The sequence below is a fragment of the Hemitrygon akajei genome, chromosome 4, assembly GCF_048418815.1.
Source record: "Hemitrygon akajei chromosome 4, sHemAka1.3, whole genome shotgun sequence".
Lineage (NCBI taxonomy): Eukaryota > Metazoa > Chordata > Chondrichthyes > Myliobatiformes > Dasyatidae > Hemitrygon > Hemitrygon akajei.
Window position 1 is genome coordinate 212,729 of NC_133127.1, and position 21,608 is coordinate 234,336.

At 44.0% G+C, this 21,608-nt stretch overlaps 1 protein-coding gene across 1 annotated transcript in view; it reads left to right on the plus strand.

The window, feature by feature from the left end:
- Positions 1–21,608, plus strand: part of LOC140725861 (F-box only protein 41-like) — a gene marked incomplete at its 5' end in the record, with an annotated part of 371,488 nt that overhangs the window by 206,087 nt on the left and 143,793 nt on the right. The window contains one exon of the mRNA XM_073041806.1: positions 17,716–17,834. Within this exon, the coding sequence (XP_072897907.1) occupies positions 17,716–17,834 (119 nt within the window). The remainder of the gene's footprint in view (positions 1–17,715; positions 17,835–21,608) is intronic.

Sequence of the window (21,608 nt, forward strand, 5' to 3'; positions counted from 1 at the left end):
CGGTACCGGGACAATACAGGATGTCTTCCATTGTCTGGGTACTCTTCTCTGCTCCAGGCTCATGTTGAAGATGCGCTGTAGTGGTTCTCCCAGCTCAGTCGCACAGGCCCTCAGTAATCGTGGGGAAACTCCATCCGGTCCCGCCGCCTTGCTGGTACAGATCTTCCTCAGTTGACCTTCCACCTGTGCAGCCGTAATCCTGGGCGTGGGCAAGGTCTCCTGTGAGTGGCTATTTTCCTGTGAGGGAAGTAAGCCTGGTGTGGAGTTCTGCGGTGAGGATGAGATTGTGCTGTCGAACCTATTGAAGAAGTTGTTCAGCTGGTTCGCTTTCTCCACATCTCCACTTATGTTTGCCCCCCGCTTTGCACCGCATCCAGTGATGATCTTCATCCCATCCCACACCTCCTTCATGCTTTTTTTCTGCAGCTTTTGTTCTAGCTTCCTCCTATACTGCTCCTTTGCCCCCCTTATCTGTACTCTGAGTTCCTTCTGAACTCTTTTAAGCTCCAACTGATCACCATCTTTAAAGGCCCTCTTCTTCTGGTTTAGGTTATTGATGGAAATGGCCACAGGGGTACTCTGCTCATTCTGTCTAATCCCCTTCCCTCTCCTGACAGTCACCCAACTACCTGTCTCCTGACTCTTAGGGTTGACTATCTCCCTGTAACTCCTGTTTATTTCTGCTCTGCATCCCGAATGATCCGAAGTTCATCCAGCTCCAGCTCCAGTTCCCTAACACAGTTTGTCAGGAGCTGCAGGTGGATGCACCTTTTGCAGGTGTAGTCATCAGGGATAATTGTGCTCGCCCTGACTTCCCACATACTGCAAACGGAGCACTCAACTGCTCTAACTGCTTCCTCCATTACCTACTCCTAAGATAATTAGATTAATTAAAGGAGCTTACCCGGCCTTACCTCACCTGGAGTGAAGCTCGTACTCGGCTTCTGCTTGCTATTTAAATTCCCTCGCTGATCTCAGAGGCTGACTTGCACATGCTTGCGCAGTCATGCCCCGTTCAAACCTCGTCTCTGCCTGTTCTCGCCGAAGCCTGTTTGAGCCAAAGCCGTCCCACTCTGCCTCAGTCCACTCCGATGATGGCTGCTGTATGTGGCAGTCTTTTTTTTAAAACCTCTGGCGCGCTACTTCACACGCCTGCGCAGTCTAGCCTCTTTTCCCTGATCAGTTAAAAGAAACAGCTTCTCTGTGAGATGCCTTTACTTCTTCTCTCGTCGCCTCTTGCTTCGATTTATCCTATCTATACCCCTCATAATTTTGTATACCTCGATCAAATCTCCTCTCAATCTTCTACGTTCTAAAGAATACAGTCCAAATCTATTAAATTTTTCCATATAACTCAGATCCTCCAGACCTGGCAACATTCTTGTAGATTTTTTCTGCACTCTTTCAAACTTGTTTACATCCTTCCTATAGGTAGGTAACCAAAACTATACACAGTACTCCAGATTAGGTGTCATCAACATCTTATACAACTTCAACATAACATCCCATCTTCTTATTCAGTACATTGACTTATGAATGCCAATGTGCCAAAAGCTTTCTTTGCAAACCTATCTACCTGAGACGCCACTTTCAACGAATTATGAACTTGTATTCCGAGATTTCTTTGTTATACCGCATTCTGCAGTGTCCTACTGTTCATTGTGTAAGACCTACTGAAGTGCAAAACCTTGTACTTGTTTGCATTAAATTCCATTTGCCATTTTTCAGCCCATTTTTTCAACTGATGCAGATCCCTCTTTCAACTATGAGAGCCTTCCTCACATTCCATTACACCTACAATCACCCCCATCTGTTACTTCTTTGCCCATTCTCAATCTATTTAAGAGACAGCCATAGTTAAAACTGTCCACTGTTGGTCTGACCAGTCGGCCTCCATGCTGCAGGACTGCTTCGATGATGTCAGCTGGAATGTCTTCCATGATGAGGATGTCTCCAGGTTCACTGATGAAGTCACGTGCTTCATCCGGAAGTGTATTGACAATGTTGTCCCCAGAAGTTGGTCCAAACCAGAAATCTCGGAGCAATAATTCTGTGCGAGCAGCCCTTACTGCGTGACATAGAGCTTACATCGACGGCGATCAGCTAGAGCTCAAGAAAAGTAGCTGTGATCTGCACAAAGCTATCAAGACTGTGAAACAACTGTACAAGGACAAGACTGAGTCATGATTCAAAAGGAATAGCACGCGTGACTTGTGCCAAGGGTTGCATACCATCGCAGACCAAAGCCAAATGTTGTGGTGCCGACAGCATCGCAGCCTCTGTCCCAGATGAGCTCACTTGCTTTTATGCTCAGTTCGATGTTGCTAACTTTGAGCCTCTGAGGAAAGCCACCGCTACAACCTGCAACCTGGTCATCTCTGAGGCTGAGGTATGCAGATGTTTCCAACGAGTGGACAGTCAAAAGGCTGTGGGACTGGATGGCATCCCAGGGTGGGTACTCAGGATGTGCGCAGCACAACTGGCAGGTGTGTTTACTGACATTTTTAATCTCTCCCTCTCCCAGTGTAGAGTGCCCTCCTGCTTCAAATTATCCACCATATCCCTATACCAGAAAAGACCAAGGTAACATGCCTGAATGACTGGAATCCTGTTGCACTCAATTCAATAATATGCAAATGATTTGAGAGGCTGGTCAAAGATTATATCTGCAGCCTGCTACCACCCAAACTAGACCCCCTACAATTTACTTACCGACACAACCGATCGACAGACGACGCAATAGCCACTGCTCTAGATATTATCATTACACATCTGGCGAAGAAGGATGCTTATGTGAGAATGCTGTTCTTGGACTACAGTTCAACATTCGACACCATAGTTCCATCCAGGCATGACAAGAAGCTCAGAGACCTCGGCCTTGACCCTGCCTTGTGCAGCTGAATCCTGGACTTCCTGTCAGATCGCCGGCAGGTGTTAAGGGTGGGCTCCCTCACCTCCACCCCTCTGACTTTCAATACAGGAGCCTCTCAGGGCTGTCTACTAAGTTCCCTCCTTTACTCCCTGTATACCCATAACTGTTGCCACCCACAGCTCTAATTTGCTAATTAAATTTGCTGACAACATTACTTTGATTAGCCTTACCTCAAACAATAACGAGGTAGTCTACAGGGAAGAAGTCACCCCTCTGACACAGTGATGTCAAGAAAACAACCTCTCCCTCAATGTCGCAAGAACAAAAGAGCTGGTTGTTGATTACAGGAGGAATGGAGACGGGCTAATCCCTATTGACATCAATGGATCTGAGGTTGAGAGGGTAAACACCTTTAAGTTCCTTGACATCCACATCACCGAAAACCTCACATGGTCTGTACACACCAGCTGTGTGGTGAAAAAGACACAACAGCACCTCTTTCACCTCAGACGATGAGGAAGTTTGGTATGGGCCCCCAAATCCTAAGGACTTTCTACAGGGGCACAATTGAGAGTATCCTGACAGGCTGCATCACTGCCTGGCATGGGAACTGTACCTCCCTTAATCGCAGGACTCTGCAGAGAGTGGTGAGGACAGCCCAGCACATCTGTAGATGTGAACTTCCCACTATTCAGGACATTTACCAAGACGTGTGTAAAGAGGGCCCGAAGGATCATTGGGTGCCCGAGTCACCCCCAACCACAAACTGTTCCAGCTGTTACCATCTGGGAAACGGTACCACAGCATAAAAGCCAGGACCAACAGGCTCCGGGACAACGTCTTCCACCAGGCCATCAGACTGATCAACTCACGCTGATTTAAGTGTATTCTATGTTACATTGACTGTTCTATTTATTATAAATGATTGTAAATTACTATGATTGCACATTTAGATGAAAGCGTAACATAAAGATTTTTACTCCATGTATGTGTAGGATGTAAGAAGTAAATTCAATTCAATTCAAGTCTTTCTGTAGCCTCTCTACTTCCTCAAAACTACATGCCTCTCCACCTTTCTTCATACCATCTGCAAACTTTGCAACAAAACTATGAATTTCATCATCCAAATCATTGACATACAGCGTAAAAAGTATCGGTCCCAACACAGACCCTGTGGAACACCTCAAGCCGTTGGCTGTCAGAAAAGGCTCCCTTTATTCCCATTCTTACTATCCTGCCTATCCATGCTTTATCCATGCTAGAATCTTTCCTGTAATACCATGGGCTTATAACTTGTTAAGCAGCCTAGTGTGTGGCACCTTGTCAAAGGCCTTCTGAAAATCCAAGTACACAACATCAATCAATTCTCCTTTGCCTAACCTGCTTGTTCCTTCTTCAAAGAATTCCAACAGATTTGCCAGGCAAGATCTTCCCTTGAGGAAACCATATTGACTATGGCCTATTTTATCATGTGCCCCCACGTACCCTAAGACCTCATCCTTAATCATCTATTCCAACATCTTCCCAACCACTGAGGTTAATCTAACTAGCCTACAGGACTGCTTTGAATCAGTGGACTGAAATGTATTCAGGGATTCATCTTTGAATCTGGATGAGTGTGCTGCAGTTGTTAGCGACTTCATTAAAACCTGTGTGGATGAGTGTGTGCCTACAAACATTTACTGTACATTCCCAAACCAAAAGCAGTGGATGCAACTGATGGCCCTGTGATCTCTGTCTCAGAGGCCGATGTTAGACTGTCTTTCAAGAGAGTGAACCCTTGCAAGGCAGAAAGTCCCGATGGAATGCCTGGTAAGGCTCTGAAAACCTGTGCCAACCAACAAGCGGGAGTATTCAAAGACATTTTCAAATTCTCACTGTTATGGGCAGAAGTTACCACTTGCTTCAAAAAGGTAACAATTATACCAGTGCCAAAGAAGAATGTGGGCTGTCTTAATGACTGTCACCCGGTAGCACTCACATTGACAGTGAAAGATTGGTTATGACTAAACTGAACTCCTGTCTCTGCAAGGACCTGGACCTATTGCAATTTGCCACAATAGGTCAATGGCAGATGCAATCTCAATGGCTCTTCACACAGCTTTAGACCACCTGGACAACACAAACACCTGCGTCAGGATGCTGTTCATCAACTATAGCTCAGCATTTAATGCCATCATTCCCGCAATTCTGATTTAGGAGCTGCAGAACCTGGGCCTCTGTACCTCCCTCTGCAATTGGATCCTCCTAACCGGTTGACCATAGTCTGTGTGGGTTGGTGATAACATATCCTCCTCGCTGACAATCAACACTGGTGCACCTCAGTGGTGTGTGCTTAGCCCACTGCTCTACTCTCTCTATACCAATGACTGTGTGGCTCAAATACCATCTACAAATTTGCTGATGACACAACCATTGTTGGTAGAATCTCAAGTGGTGATGAGAGGGTGTACAGGAGCGAGATATGCCAACAAGTGGAATGGTGTTGCAGCAACAACCTGGCATGCAATGTCAGTAAGACAAAAGAGCTGATTGTGGACTTCAGGAAGGGCAAGAAGAAGGAACACATACCAATCCTCATAGATCAGAAGTGGAGAGAGTGAGTAGCTTCAAGTTCCTGGGTGTCAAGATCCCTGAGGATCTAACCTGGTCCCAACATATCGATGCAGTTATAAAGAAGGCAAGACAAAATTTACTGATGACACAAAGGTTGGAGGTGTTGTGGATAGTGTAGAGGGCTGTCAGAGGTTACAGCAGGACATCAATAGGATGCAAAACTGGGCTGAGAAGTGGCAGATGGAGTTCAACCCAGATAAGTGTGAGGTGGTTCATTTTGATAGGTCAAATATGATGGCAGCATATAGCATTAATGGCAAGACTCTTGACAGTGTGAGGACTGCCTCTCTTCCTTCTTGAAGAGTGGAGTGATATTTGCAGTCTTCCCATCTTCTGCAACCATTCCAGGATCTAGTGATACTTGAAAGGATATTACTAATGCCTCCACAATCTCTTCAGCTATTTCTTTCAGAAACCTGGGGTGTACACCATCTGGTCCTGGTGACTTATCAACCTTCAGACCTTGAAGTTTTAAGACCATAAGGCATGGGAGCAGAAATAGGCTATTTGGCCTGTTGAGCCTGCTCGGCCATTCCCATTCGCTGCCTCCTACCAATCTGCCAATGATCTTACCATGGTGAGCAGCCTCGTGTGTGGCACTTTGTCAAAGGCCTTCTGAAGGTCTAAATATACAACATCCACTTCATCCCCTTTATCTCTCCTACTTGTAATCTCCTTAAAGAATTCTAACAGGTTTGTCAGGCAAGATTTTCCCTTAAGGAAATCATGCTGACTTTGTCTTAACCCGCCCTATGTCACCAAGTACTCCATAATCCATTCTTTCCAAGATCCTTCTCCATAGTAATGGTAACTTCACGCACTTCATTACTCCTGGTACCTGGAGCTTCCACCATACTGTTCATGTCTTCCACAGTGAAGATGCAAAACACTTATTCAATTCATCCACCATTTTCTTGTCTGCCATTACTACCCATGAAGCGTCATTTTCCAGTGGTCGGATATCCACTCTCCCGTCTCTTTTATACTTTATATATCTGAAGAACGTTTTGATATCCTCTTTAATATTACTGGCTTGTGTACTTTTGTATTCCGTCTTTGCCTTATGACTCCTTATGACTTTCCTAATTGTCTTCTGTTGGTTTTTAAAAGCTTCCCAATTCTCCCACTAATTTTTGTTGTATTATATGCCCTCTTTTTGGCTTTTATGTTGGTTTTGATGTCTTGGTAGTCATGGTTGTGTCATCTTGCTTTCAGAATGTTTCTTCCTCTTTGGGATGTGTATATACTGTGCCTTACAAATTGCTTTCAGAAGTTCCAGTCATTGCTGCTCTGCCATTATTCCTGGCAGTGTTCTTTCCCAATCAATTCTGGCCAATTCCTCTCGCATGCTTCTGTAATTCATGTTACACCACTGTAATACTGATACATCTGACTTTAGCTTCTTGTCAAATTTTAAGATGAATTCAATCATATTAAGCATTTTTCTCTTAGGGTTCCTTTACCTTAAGCTCTCTAATTTATTCTGGTACATTGCCCAACACCCAGTCTGGAATTGATGAACTGATGGGGTCAGCCATGAGCTATTCTAAAAAGCCATCTCGGAGACAGTCTAGAATAACCCCCTCTTGGAATCCAGCACCACTTGATTTTCCCAATGTACTTGCATATTGAAATCCCCCATGACTATTGTAACATTGCCATTTTGGCTCACGTTTTCTATCTCTCGTTGCAATTTATAACCATATAACAATTACAGCACAGAAACAGGCCATCTCAGCCCTTCTAGTCAGTGCTGAACGCTTACTCTCACCTAGTCCCACTGACCTGCACTCAGCCCATAACCCTCCATTCCTTTCCTGTCCATATACCTATACAATTTTACTTTAAATGACAATACCAAACCTGCCTCTACCACTTCCTACTGGAAGCTCGTTCGACACAGCTACCACTCTCAACTCATGTCCTCTTGTTTGCATCTCCCCTACTCTCAATGGAAAAGATAGATAGATAGATAGATACTTTATTCATCCCCATGGGGAAATTCAACATTTTTTCCAATGTCCCATACACTTATTGTAGCAAAACTAATTACATACAATACTTAACTCAGTAAAAATATGATATGCATCTAAAATCACCCTCTCAAAAAGCATTAATAATAGCTTTTTAAAAGTTCTTAAGTAGTTTACTTAAATACATTGAGTCCTAACCCCGGCACTTTAACCTATCTTACTCCTGGCGGTTGAATTGTAAAGCCGAATGGCATTGGGGAGTATTGATCTCTTCATCCTGTCTGAGGAGCATTGCATCGATAGCAACCTGTCGCTGAAACTGCTTCTCTGTCTCTGGATGGTGCTATGTAGAGGATGTTCAGGGTTTTCCATAATTGACCGTAGCCTACTCAGCGCCCTTCGCTCTGCTACCGATGTTATACTCTCCAGTACTTTGCCCACGACAGAGCCCGCCTTCCTTACCAGCTTATTAAGACGTGAGGCGTCCCTCTTCTTAATGCTGCCTCCCCAACATGCCACCACAAAGAAGAGGGCGCTCTCCACAACTGACCTATAGAACATCTTCAGCATCTCACTACAGACATTGAATGACGCCAACCTTCTAAGGAAGTACAGTCGACTCTGTGCCTTCCTGCACAAGGCATCTGTGTTGGCAGTCCAGTCTAGCTTCTCGTCTAACTGTACTCCCAGATACTTGTAGGTCTTAACCTGCTCCACACATTCTCCATTAATGATCACTGGCTCCATATGAGGCCTAGATCTCCTAAAGTCCACCACCATCTCCTTGGTCTTGGTGATATTGAGACGCAGGTAGTTTGAGTTGCACCATATCACAAAGTCCTGTATCAGTTTTCTATACTCTTCCTCCTGTCCATGTCTAACCATGTCAACTCTATCAATCCCCCTCATAATTTTAAATACCTCTATCAAGTCCCCCCTCAACCTTCTACGCTCCAAAGAATAAAGACCTAACTTGTTCAACCTTTCCTTGTAACTTAGGTGCTGAAACCCAGGTAACATTCTAGTAAATCTTCATTGTACTCTCTATTTTGTTGACATCTTTCCTATAATTCGGTGACCAGAACTGTACACAACACTCCAAATTCGGCCTTACCAATGCCTTGTACAATTTTAACATTACATCCCAACTCCTCTACTCAATGCTCTAATTTATAAAGGCCAGCATACCAAAAGCTGTCTTCACCACCCTATCCACATGAGATTCCACCTTCAGGGAACTATGCACCATTATTCACTCTGATCACTCTGTTCTACTGCATTCTACAATGCCCTACCATTTACCATGTATGTCCTATTTGGATTATTCCTACCAAAATGTAGCACCTCACACTTATCAGCATTAAACTCCATCTGCCATCGTTCAGCCCATTCTTCTAACTGGCCTAAATCTCTCTGCAAGCTTTGAAAACCTACTTCATTATCCACAATGCCACCTACCTTAGTATCTTCTGCGTATTTACTAATCCAATTTACCACCCCATCATCCAGATCATTAATGTATATGACAAACAACATTGGACCCAGTACAGATCCCTGAGGCACACCACTAGTCACCGGCCTCCAACCTGACAAACAGTTATGCACCACTACTCTCTGGCATCTCCCATCAAGCCACAGCTGTTGAGAGATAAGACTCAATTTTACATTCACGGGGATAGAACAGATAGTTTTTTAGCTAATCGCTTAAAATCTTTTACAGTTAATCGTCAAATCACAGAAATTTTTAAAGATAATGGTACTAAGATATCTAACCATTCTGAAATTAACAACATATTTAAAGACTCTTACCTCAAGTTGTATCAGTCTGACTCTTCTTCAGATGATACCTATATGAATGCTTTTTTCAGTAATATCAACATTCCTACATTGTCTGCTGATAGCCTAATACAGTTAGATCAGCCTATTTCCAATGAAGAAGTGGCTGAGGCTATACGTGCTTTACATTCTGGTAAGACCCCAGGACCTGATGGCTTTCCTGGGGAGTTTCATAAAACTTACACTATGTTACTTACACCTTATTTATCCTCTGTTTTATCAGAGTCCTTTAAATCAGGTAAACTCCCTCAATCTTTTTATGAAGCTTCTATTTCTCTTATTCTTAAAAAAAAAATAAAAACCCAGCTGAATGTTCTTCATACAGACCGATTTCTTTATTAAATGTTGATGCAAAAATTTTATCAAAAATCTTAGCTCGAAGACTTGAAAATATTCCCAGAGATTTATCCACTTTTATATTCCTTAAAAGCGCCAGTACTTCCTCCTCTTTAATCGTCATAGTTCCAATAACTTCCCTACTTGTTTCCCTTACCTTACACAATTCAATATCGTTCTCCTTAATGAATACCGAAGAAAAGAAATTGTTCAAAATCTCCCCCATCTCTTTCAGCTCCACACATACATAGCTGTCCACCCTGATTTTCTAAGGGATCAATTTTATCCCTCACTATCCTTTTGCTATTAATATAACTGTAGAAACCCTTTGGATTTATTTTCACCTTACTTGCCAAAGCAACCTCGTATCTTCTTTTAGCTTTTATAATTTCTTTCTTAAGATTCTTCTTACATTCTTTATATTCCTCGAGCACCTCATCTACTCCATGCTGCCCATAATTATTGTAGATCTCTCTTTTTTCTAACCAAGTTTCCAATATCCCTTGAAAACTATGGCTCTCTCAAACTTTTAACCTTTCCTTTCAACCTAACAGGAACATAAAGATTCTGTACCCTCAAAATTTCACCTTTAAATGACCTCCATTTCTCTATTACATCCTTCCCATAAAACAAATTGTCCCAATCCACTCCTTCTAAATCCTTTTGCATCTCCTCAAAGTTAGCCTTTCTCCAATCAAAAAGCTCAACCCTGGGTCCAGTTCTATCCTTCTCCATAATTATATTGAAACTAATGGCATTGTGATCACTGGACCCAAAGTGCTCCCCAACATGTACCTCTGTCAACTGACCTATTTCATTCCCTAACAGAAGATCCAACACTGCCCCTTCTCTAGTTGGTACCTCTATGTATTGCTGCAAAAAACTATCCTGCACACATTTTACAAACTCCAAACCATCCATCCCTTTTACAGAATGGGCTTCCCAGTCTATGTGTGGAAAATTAATATCTCCCGCAATCACAACCCTGTGCTTACTACAAATATCTGCTATCTTCTTACAAATTTGCTCCTCCAATTCTCGCTCCCCATTAGGTGGTCTATAATACACCCCTATAAGTGTTACTACACTTTTGCCATTCCTCAATTCCACCCAAATAGTCTCCCTAGACGAGCCCTCTAATCTATCCTGCCAGAGCACCACTGTAATATTTTCTCTGACAAGCAACGCAACACCTCCCCCTCTTGTCCCTCCGATTCTATCACACCTGAAGCAATGAAATCCAGGAATATTTAGTTGCTAATCACACCCCTCCTGCAACCATGTTTCACTAATAGCTACATCATACTTCCAGGTATCAATCCATGCTCTAAGCTCATCCACCTTTCTTACAATGCTCCTAGCATTAAAATAGATGCATTTAAGAAATCCTCCACCTCTTCCTCTCTGTTTATCTCTAACAGTACAAAGAACTTTACTGTCTTCTTTTTCTTCCTTCTCCCATACATCTCAGGTAACAATCTCAGGATTGCTACCTGTGCCACGTGCGAGTTAGGCAAGGAACAGAAGGATTATACAGATTAATACGTGGCTGAGAGGATGGTGCAGGAGGGAGGGCTTCAGGTTTTTAGATAATTGGGCTTTGTTCCAGAGAAGGTGGGATCTGTTCCGACGGGACGGTTTACACCTGAACTGGAGCGATACTAACATTCTTGCAGGAAAGTTTGCTAGTGCTGCTCAGGGGGGTTTAAACTAAATTTGCAGGGGGTAGGGATCCAGAATGTGAGAGAGGATAGCGAGATGAAGAATAAAGGACAGGTGGGGACTACATGGTTTTGGAATACTAAGTGTGTAGTAGAGAAAGGTGAGGTGGAATAAGTGATAAGGAGGACACATGTACAGAGGGATGGTCTGATGGAACATGGAGTTAAATGTGCAGAAAGAATAAATAAATTTAAGAAGGACAACAAAATTCAAGGGGCGTATAGCCCGATGGGAGTTCGGGGAGCTGGGTTAAGCACAATAGGCAGCGATTTAAACAGAGAGAGGAGAAATGGGCTAAAAATTCTATATCTGAATGCACAAAGTGTCAGAAATAAGGCAGATGAGCTTGAAGCTCAGGTGCGAATGGGTAACTATGATGTTGTTGGGATAACGGAGACATGGCTGCAGGGAGATCAGACCTGGGAAATGAATGTACAAGGGTATGCGTGCTATCGTAGGGACAGAAATGTGGGCAGAGGGGGTGGGGTGGCCCTGTTGGTGAGGAATGAAATTCAGTCCTTTGCAAGGGGGGACATAGGATCATGAGAAGTAGAGTCTGTGTGGATAGAACTGAGGAACAGTAAGGGCAAGAAGACCCTAATGGGTGTTGTCTTCAGGCCCCCAAACAGTAGCATGGATATTGGGTGCAAGTTGAATAGGGAGTTAACATTGGCATGTGGCAAAGGTAATGTTGCAGTAGTTATGGGGGATTTCAACATGCAGGTGAACTGGGAGAAACAGGTTGGTGCTGGACCCCAGGATAGGGAGTTTGTAGAGTGCCTGCAGGATGCATTCTTGGAACAGCTTGTACGAGAGCCGACCAGGGACAAGGCTATTCTGGATTTAGTGTTGTGTAATGAACAGGATTTGATAAGCGATCTTGAAGTAAAGGAGCCATTAGGAGGTAGTGACCATAATATGATGTTTTTATCTGCAATTTGAGAAGGATAAGGGCAGATCGGAGGTGTCACTGTTGCAGTTGAACAAAGGAGATTATGGAGCCATGAGGGAGGAGCTGGCCAAAGTTAAATGGACGGATATCCTAGCAGAAAAGACAGTGGAACAGCAATGGCAGGTATTCTTGGGAATAATGCACAAGGTGCAAAATCAGTTCATCCCCCGGAGAAGGAAGGATTCAAAGGGGGGAAAGGGGCCACAGTGGTTGACAAAGGAAGTCAGAGATTGCATAGCATTAAAAAAAAGGAAATATGACAGAGCTAAGGTGAGTGGGAAGGCAGATGATTGGGAAATTTTTAAGGAACAACAGAACTTAATTAAAAAGGCAATACGGGGGGAAAAAATGAGGTACGAACGCAAGCTAGCCAGGAATATAAAGGAGGATAGCAAAAGCTTTTTTAGGTATGTGAAGAGAAAGAAGATTGTTAAGAACAATGTTGGGCCCTTGAAGAATGAATTGGGTGAAATTGTTATGGGAAACAGAGAAATGGCAGAAGAATTTAATAAGTACTTTAGATCTGTCTTCACTAAGGAAGACACAAGCAATCTCCCAGATGTATGGATGGGCCAAGGACATAGGGTAACAGAGGAAATGAAACAGATTGACATTAGGAAGGAAACGATGATGAGTAGACTGATGGGACTGAAGGCTGACAAATCCCCAGGTCCAGATGGTCTGCATCCTAGGGTACTAAAGGAGGTGGCTCTGGAAATTGCGGATGCATTGGTAATTATTTTCCAATGTTCCTTAGATTCAGGATCAGTTCCTGAGGATTGGAGAATGGCTAATGTTATCCCACTTTTTAAGAAAGGAGGGAGGGAGAAAACAGAGAACTACCGTCCTGTCAGCCAAACATCAGTAGTGGGGAAGATGCTAAAGTCCATTATTAAAGATGAAATAGTGGCATATCTAGATAGCAGTGATAGGATTGGGCCGAGCCAGCATGGATTTACCAAGGGCAAATCATGCTTGACTAATCTATTGGAGTTTTTCGAGGATGTAACCAGGAAGTTAGACAAGGGAGATCCAGTGGATGTAGTGTACCTCAATTTTCAGAAGGCATTTGATAAGGTCCCACATAGGAGATTGGTGGGTAACATCAGAGCTCATGGCATTGGGGGGAAGATATTGACATGGATAGAAAACTGGTTGGCAGATAGAAAGCAAAGGGTAGCGGTGAATGGGTGTTTCTCGGAATGGCAGGTGGTGACTAGTGGGGTGCCACAGGGCTCGGTATTGGGGCTACAGCTGTTCTACGATTTACATTAACAATTTAGATGAAGGCATTGAGAATAACATCAGCAAGTTTGCTGATGATACTAAGCTGGGTGGCAGTGAGACATGTGATGAGGATGTTAGGAGAATTCAGGGTGACTTGGATAGGCTGGGTGAGTGGGCAGATACTTGGCAGATGACATTTAATGTGAATAAGTGTGAGGTTATCCACTTTGGGAGTAAGAACAGGAAGGCAGATTATTATCTGAACGGTGTAGAGTTAGGTAAGGGAGAAATACAAAGAGATCTAGGAGTCCTTGTTCATCAGTCACTGAAGGTGAATGAGCAAGTGCAGCAGGCAGTGAAGAAGGCTAATGGAATGTTGGCCTTTATTACTAAGGGAATTGAGTACAAGAGCAAGGAAATCCTTTTGCATTTGTACAGGACCCTGGTGAGACCACACCTGGAGTATTGTGTACAGTTTTGGTCTCCAGGGTTAAGGAAGGACATCCTGGCTGTAGAGGAAGTGCAGCATAGATTCACAAGGTTAATTCCTGGGATGTCCAGACAGTCTTACGCAGAGAGGTTAGAGAGACTGGGCTTGTACACGCTGGAATTAAGGAGATTCAGAGGGGATCTGATTGCAACATATAAGATTATTAAGGGATTGGACAAGATAGAGGCAAGAAATATGTTCCAGATGCTGGGAGAGTCCAGTACCAGAGGGCATGGTTTGAGAATAAGGAGTAGGTCATTTAGGACAGAGTTAAGGAAAAACTTCTTCTCCCAGAGAGTTGTGGGGGTGTGGAGTGCACTGCCTCAGAAGGCAGTGGAGGCCAATTCTCTGGATGCTTTCAAGAAGGAGCTAGATAGGGATCTTATGGATAGGGGAATCAAGGGATATGGGGACAAGGCAGGAACCGGGTATTGATAGTAGATGATCAGCCATGATCTCAGAATGGCGGTGCAGGCTCGAAGGGCCGAACAGTTTACTTCTGCACCTATTGTCTATTGTCTATCTGTTCCTACACTCTGGTTCCCCTACCCCCTCGTATCTAGTTTAAATCCACTGGAGCATCTCTAGCAAACCTACCTGCAAGAATATTTGTCCCTCTCCAGTTCAGATGTAAACCGTCCCGCCGGAACAGGTCCCACCTTCCCTGGAAAACTGCCCAATTATCTATAAATCTGAAGCCCTCCCTCCTGCACCATGTCTTCAGCCACGTGTTGATCTGCACTATCTTACTATTTCTAAACCCACCTGCATGTGTCTCTGGTAGCAATCCTGAGATTACTATCCTGGAGGTCCTGTCCTTTAACTTGGCACCTAGCTCCCTAAACTCACCTTTCAGGACCTCCTCACTCTTCCTACCCATGTCATTGGTCCCTACATGGACCACGACATCTGGCTGCTCACCCTCCCTCTTGAGAATACTGAGAACTCGATCTGAGATATCTCAGACCCTGGCACCAGGGAGGCAACAGACCATCCGGGATTCTGGATCTCTTCCACAGAACCTCCTGTCTGTCCCCCAACTATCGAATCCCCTATCACTATTGCTCTGCTCTTTTCCCTCCTTCCCTTCTGAGCTGAGGGTCCAGTCTCGGTGCCAGAGATGCAACCACTGCAACTTGTCCCTTTTAGGTTGACCCCATCAACGGTATCCAAAACGGTATACTTATTGTTGATGGGAACGGCCACAGGGGTGCTCTGCTCTTCCTATCTATTCCCCTTCCCTCTCCTGACTACCTGTAGGCTAAATCCTAATTTATAGGCTAAATTGTAACTCCTTTTTGGGGGTCCGTAAATAACTCCCATTAGGGTATTTTTATCCTTGCAGTTCCTTAACTCTGTCCAGTATGATTCAAGACCTTCCAACCCTATGGTCTCCTCTTTCTAATAAATTCATTTCATTTTTTACCTACAGAACAACACTACCCCCTCTGCTTTCCTGCTTGTCCTTTCGATATAATGTGTATCCTTGGACATTTAGCTCACAGCTATTATCTTCTTCCAACCATTATTCACTAATTAGAATATCACACATGCCATAGAAACATAGAAAACCTACAGCCAAACATGTCCCTACCTCAGAAATTACTAGGGTTACCCATAGCCCTCTATTTTTCTAAGCAACATGTACCCATCCAAAAGTCTCTTAAAAGATCCTATCATATCTGCCTCCACCACCGTTGTTGGCAGCCTATTCCATGCACTCACTACTCTCTGTGTAAAAAACTTACCCCTGACATCTCCTCTGTACCTACTCCCAAGCACCTTAAATCTGTGACCTCTTGTGACAACCATTTCGGCCCTGAGAAAAAGCCTCTGACTATCCACACAATCAATGCCTCTCATCATCTTATAGACCTCTATCAGGTCACCTCTCATCCTCTGTCGCTCCAAGGAGAAAAGGCCAAATTCACTCAACCTGCTTTTATAACGCATGCTTCCCCAATCCAGGCAATATCCTTGTAAACACAAAGTACACTGCAGATGCTGTGGTCAAAGCAAAATGTACAACAAGCTGGAGGAACTCAGCAGGTTGGGCAGCATCCGTGGAAACAAACAGTCAACATTTCGGGCTGAGACCCTTCGTCAGGAACCTTGTAAATCTCCTCTGCACCCTTTCTATTCTTCCTGTAGTGAGGTGACCAGAACTGAGCACAGTACTCCAAGTGGGGTTTGACTAGGGTCCTATATAGCTGCAACATTACCTCTTAGCTCCTAAATTCAATTCCATGATTAATGAAGGCCGATACACCGTATGCCTTCTTAACCACAGAGTCAACCTGCGCAGCTGCTTTGAGGGTCCTATGGACTCGGACCCCAAGATCCCTCTGATCCTCCACACTGCCAAGAGTCGTTCTTACCATTAATACTATATTCTCCCAATATAACATTGAGTCCTGTATTTGCCCTTTTAGATTTTGCCTGCCTTTTATGTTGCAACTCATCCTTGTTGACTTCAATTTTGCCCTATAATCAGCCTCTACTTGATAATAATGTAACTACATATTGCTTCTGGTTGTAAACCAACTACCTCATCTTTAGAACTATCACTCCGGTTCCCACTCCCTTGCCAATTTAGATTAAACCCACCCAAACAACTCTAGCCAACATGCCCACAAGGATATTGGACCCCCTTAGGTTCAGGTGTAACCTATCCCTTTTGTACAGACCATACCTTCCCCAGAAGAGATCCCAATGAACTATAGATCTGAACCTCTGGCCCCTGCATGAGTTCTTCAGCTGTGCATTCAGCTGCCAAATCATCCCATTCTTACCCTCACTAGCATGTGGCACAGGCAGCAATCCAGAGATTACTACCCTGTAGATCCTGTTTCTCTGCTTTTTACCTAGCTCCCTAAAATCTCTCTTCAGGACCTCCTCAGCTCTTCTACCTATTTTATTGGTGCCAGTATGTACCAAGACTTCTGGCTGCTCACCCTCACTCTTGAGAATGCAGTGAACCCAATCTGAGACATTCCTGATCCTGGCACAGAATGAATTTGGAAGGGATAATAAATCAGCCTCGATGGAATGGTGAAGCAGCCTCGATTAACCAAATGGCCTTATTCTGCTTCTTTGTCTTATGATTCTTAGTTGTAATAGTATCAAAGGGAGATTTTATCTACTGGGCCAAACATAATGTAAAATTACAAAGTAAAATTTGACAACTGTACTTCAAATTTGAACATTGAATTCTGTAACTTCTGGTTATGAGTAACCGTTGTCCTTTCCGTTCTCTTCTGATGCCACCAGGTACCATCATTCTATCTCTTTCCTCTCCCCTATCCCAACCTCAACTTCTGTCCATCACTTACACATTCCTCCCTGTGTCTCCCTTCCCTCTATACCAGGAACGCTTATCAGATTCCATCATCTTCAGCCGTTTGTCATTTCTGTCTGCTATGTCTCAGCTTCTGACATCATTCTCAGTGTCTTCATTCCCTCACCTATCATACACCTCACCTGAATCCACTTATCACCTGCGAGTGTTGTCTCCACTTCATCCCCACTCCTTTTTATACTGGCTATCTCACCCTATCTAGTACCGCTGAAGGTTTCAACCTGAAATACCAAATGCTCATTTGCTTCTATAAGTGTTGCCTGTCATTTCTATGACGTGATGGTGTGGTGATGTAGTTTGTTTTAATTTCTCATTCTCTGTTCTCCCCGCCAGCCACCAGCCAACACGGTTCAACAACCGCAGTCTACAGATGATCGGGCGCTGTTGGCCACATTTGCGAGCTCTGGGAGTTGGGGGTGCAGGATGTGGATTGCAGGGGCTAGCCTCCTTGGGTAACTATCAAAGGCCTTTCCACCTGTGTTTTCTTCTAAATCTGTTTTGTTTACATTCCCAGCATTTGGAACTAGTAAGATCACATATACTTGTGTTTTTCATATAGTGTGTATGACAATAAGTTCATATGACGATTTATTGATAGAGCAATGCAAACTGAGTCTATACACTCAATTTCCAGAAGTCTTAGATTCATAGAGCATAGAATGTTCTATGATTAAAATAATCGTTAGAAGATTCTGACATCAGCTACCAATGGCGAAGTTTTGCAGACAGCTCACAAAGTTATTAGATTCTCTAGTAGACATACTGTACTTCTGAACTGTGATCACTGCAGTGTGCAGCATGGTCTAGATGGGTCAAAAGGCCTGTATCTGCACTGTAATTTTTTATCACTATGACACGAGGAAGCCCACATAATCACCATGAGAATGTACAAGCTGCTTACAGGCAGTGGCGTTATGGTAGCATCCCTCAGGAATTTCACGGCTGTGAGAATAGTGAGTCTGCAAGAACACCCGCCTGAACATGATAAATACCAATCACTGAAAACACACTTGTTACAGACTTTTCGCCTATTGGAATCTGAGTGCACTAAACTGTTGCTTTCCTTGCCCAGCCTTGGCGATTGCAACCCCTCAGAGCTAATAGACCACATTCTGTCTCTCATGGGAAATCACCATCCTTGTTTTATTTTTAATGAACTCTTCATGCAACAAATGCCTGTCCAGCTTGTATAGCCCTCGCTAATACACCTATGATGGACTATAGTGAGTTTGCTAAAATGGCTGATCATCTATACTCAGCTAAGCAATGGTACATCATTCCTCCTCCTTTCTGTACCTCAATAAGCTCAGTCAGCAAGGCTCCCAACACCACTGGTGCCAAACAGACAATGTCGGGCCTGTGCTTTTACCACTCGCGCTTTGGTGCGAACGCCAGGAGGTGCTGACTGCCTTGCAGCGTCAACAGAGCCAGCAATTCAGGCCATCAGGGGTCTGTGAACACTGTGTCCATTTATTACAGACACTCTTTCAGGGCAATACTTTATGTGTGACACAGGTGCTCAAGTGAATGTACTGCCAGCATCGCCTGCAGATGAGAAGGCAAAGAGCGACAAACCCTTGCTGGAGGCTACCAACGGCAACAGCAACCAGACATGCGGGACTTGATGTGTGACTTCAGTGGGTGATGTTATACATGGGATTTCATCCTGGCTAAAGTGGCTAGACCTCTGTTAGGTGCAGATTTCCTGTGTGCCCAAGGACCGTTGGTTGATCTTAAGAACTGCCAGTATTGTGATATTAGTTTCATTTACTAAGTGTGATATATCTATGATCTAGTTTTGCTGGAAGCTTGTAGTTTTGATTCCTGAGGACATCACGTGGTTTACAGGGAACCCATGACTTTGTTTCTGTGAGAGTCACGTGATGACATATGCCCAACGGTATAAAAAGAGTCGCAGTCATTTAGTGGGCAGTCGCTCATTAAGGAATCAACAGGAAGAAAGAGTGAGAGTGACGATTGCAGGCTTCGAACGAACCCAAAGGATTGGGTTAGCCGGCAGCGCTCTGTGCATTTCGAATGTGACTGACATTTCGTATAATCCATACGTGGATTATGCCCCACATTTTTGGTTAACACCTGCATGGTTTCGGGTGTTATGTGGTGACCATTTCGGCAAAAGGGCATTCCCTGTCAGTTACTCTGTGAAATCTCACTCTTCTTGGACTCTTCGGAAAAGGTACTCTGTGGCTGCAAACTACAGTAACTGTTTCTTCATCTCTGCGAGATCGCTTCTCTGCTGTATTGTGAATCTCCAAGATCGTCTCTTCGTTGCATTGTGAATATACAAGTCTCTCCTCTCACTTATTTCATGAATTACCTGGACTTTCTGCCACTCTAAGACTGTGCTTGAATAAGACTTTCTTAAGAATTGTTTCTAAGTTTGACTGTTTGGGAGCTATAGACGCATATCACCGTTAACTTCTGTTTAAGTTAGTCATTTGTTTAATTTTCTATATTTCTGCGTAAATGTTAATAAATTTAGTTGTTTTGCAATAATTCCTCGACTCCATTCTCCATCTATTGTTGCTGGTCTGTAACACCAGCTTGTGGATGTCAAGGACTTTGGGTCCTTACCCTGCTCCCCCAGTAATTTACCCACAATGACTATGTCAAGTGCTTGCACCACCACATGTGAATTTACTCAACATGTGAATGTGGTGAATTCCCAGACCTTGTCACACCCACATTTTTCACTACAGTCGCAAACCATGGGGTCAAACACCACATTCCCATAACTGGCCCGCCAGTCCATGCCTATGCCTTGTAGACTGGACCCAGAAAAACTGGCAACTGCAAAGGCTGAGTTTCCAACATTGAAAGACTTGGCATTGTACGCTGGTCGAATAGCCCCTGGGGTTAACCCCATGTGGTCCCAAAGTCCGTTGGTGGTTGCACCTAGGTGGTGATTACTGATCCCTTAATGAAGCTACCACCCCTGATCACTACCTGTTCCCACACATTCAAGACTTACCAGCAAGTTTAGCTGAACATTCATTTTTTCCAAAGTCAGTCTAGTTAGGGGCTACCATCAGGTGCCTGTGTGCCCAGAGGACATTCCAAAACAGCTGTGGCAATCCCTTTTGGCTCTTTTGAGTTTCTGCACATGCTGTTTGGACTGAAAAATGCAGTAGAAACTTTACAACAGTTGATGAACTTTGTATTAAAAGATGAAGATTTTGTTTTTGTTCACTTGGATGACGTATTTGTTGCCCATGCTTCCAAATCTGAAGCCAGTCTCATCTCCACACACTTTTCAAGTGATTAAGCCAACATAGATTGATTGTTAATCCTGCTAAATGCCAGTTGGGGTTGTCAACCATTGACTTTCTCAGCCATCACATCTCCACAGACGGTGCAAAACCCCTCCCATCAAAAGTAGCCTCTATTATGGATTTCCCATTACCCCGCACTGCAAAAAATACTACAGGAGTTTTTAGGTATAAATTGCTATTGCTGCTCCATCCCACGAGTTGCTGGACTTGAGCTCTCCCTGTAGAGTACGTTTGAAGGTAATACCCTTCATCAAGCAGTTGACTCGTCAACAGGCATGGCCAGGGCATTTGATGACTAAATCAGCTCTTCCTAACAGGATTCTACTGACGCATGTGCTCTCCAGCGCACCCACAATCATCAAGCTTCAGACTGTGCTGTGGGTGCTGTGCACAAACAGTTGGATGCACCTTATTCACTCTGCAGCTTCATCCCCACGAAAGGAAGTGCAGCTCCTTTGACTGTGAGCTTTTTGGTCTGTATTTGGTTGTCACCATTTTCGTTTTCTTCTAGAAGGTTGCCATTTCACAGCGTTCATTGGCCACAAACCTCTCACGCACGCAATGGCCAAAAAGTCAGACCCTTGATCTGCACAGCAGCAACACCACCTGGCCTACATATCTGAGTTCACAACACATATCAGCATATCAAGGGGAAAATAATGCTGTAGCTGATTCCTTCCCATGGTCAGCTGTTGAGGCCACACGTAGGGATTAATTTTGCTGGCTTGGCAGCCAACCAAGTTATTGACCCATAACAGCAGTCACGGGCTTGTGTTTGGCTGACATTATGTTTGGGAAAGCTGGGGTATCTGTTCTGTGTGATCTCTCAATCAGTTGCCCCTGCCCCATCATGCCCACAAACTGGAAACAGACTGTTTTTGACTCCATACATGGCCTCTTGCCTCTGGGCCAAAAGGCGTCACAGAAACCGGT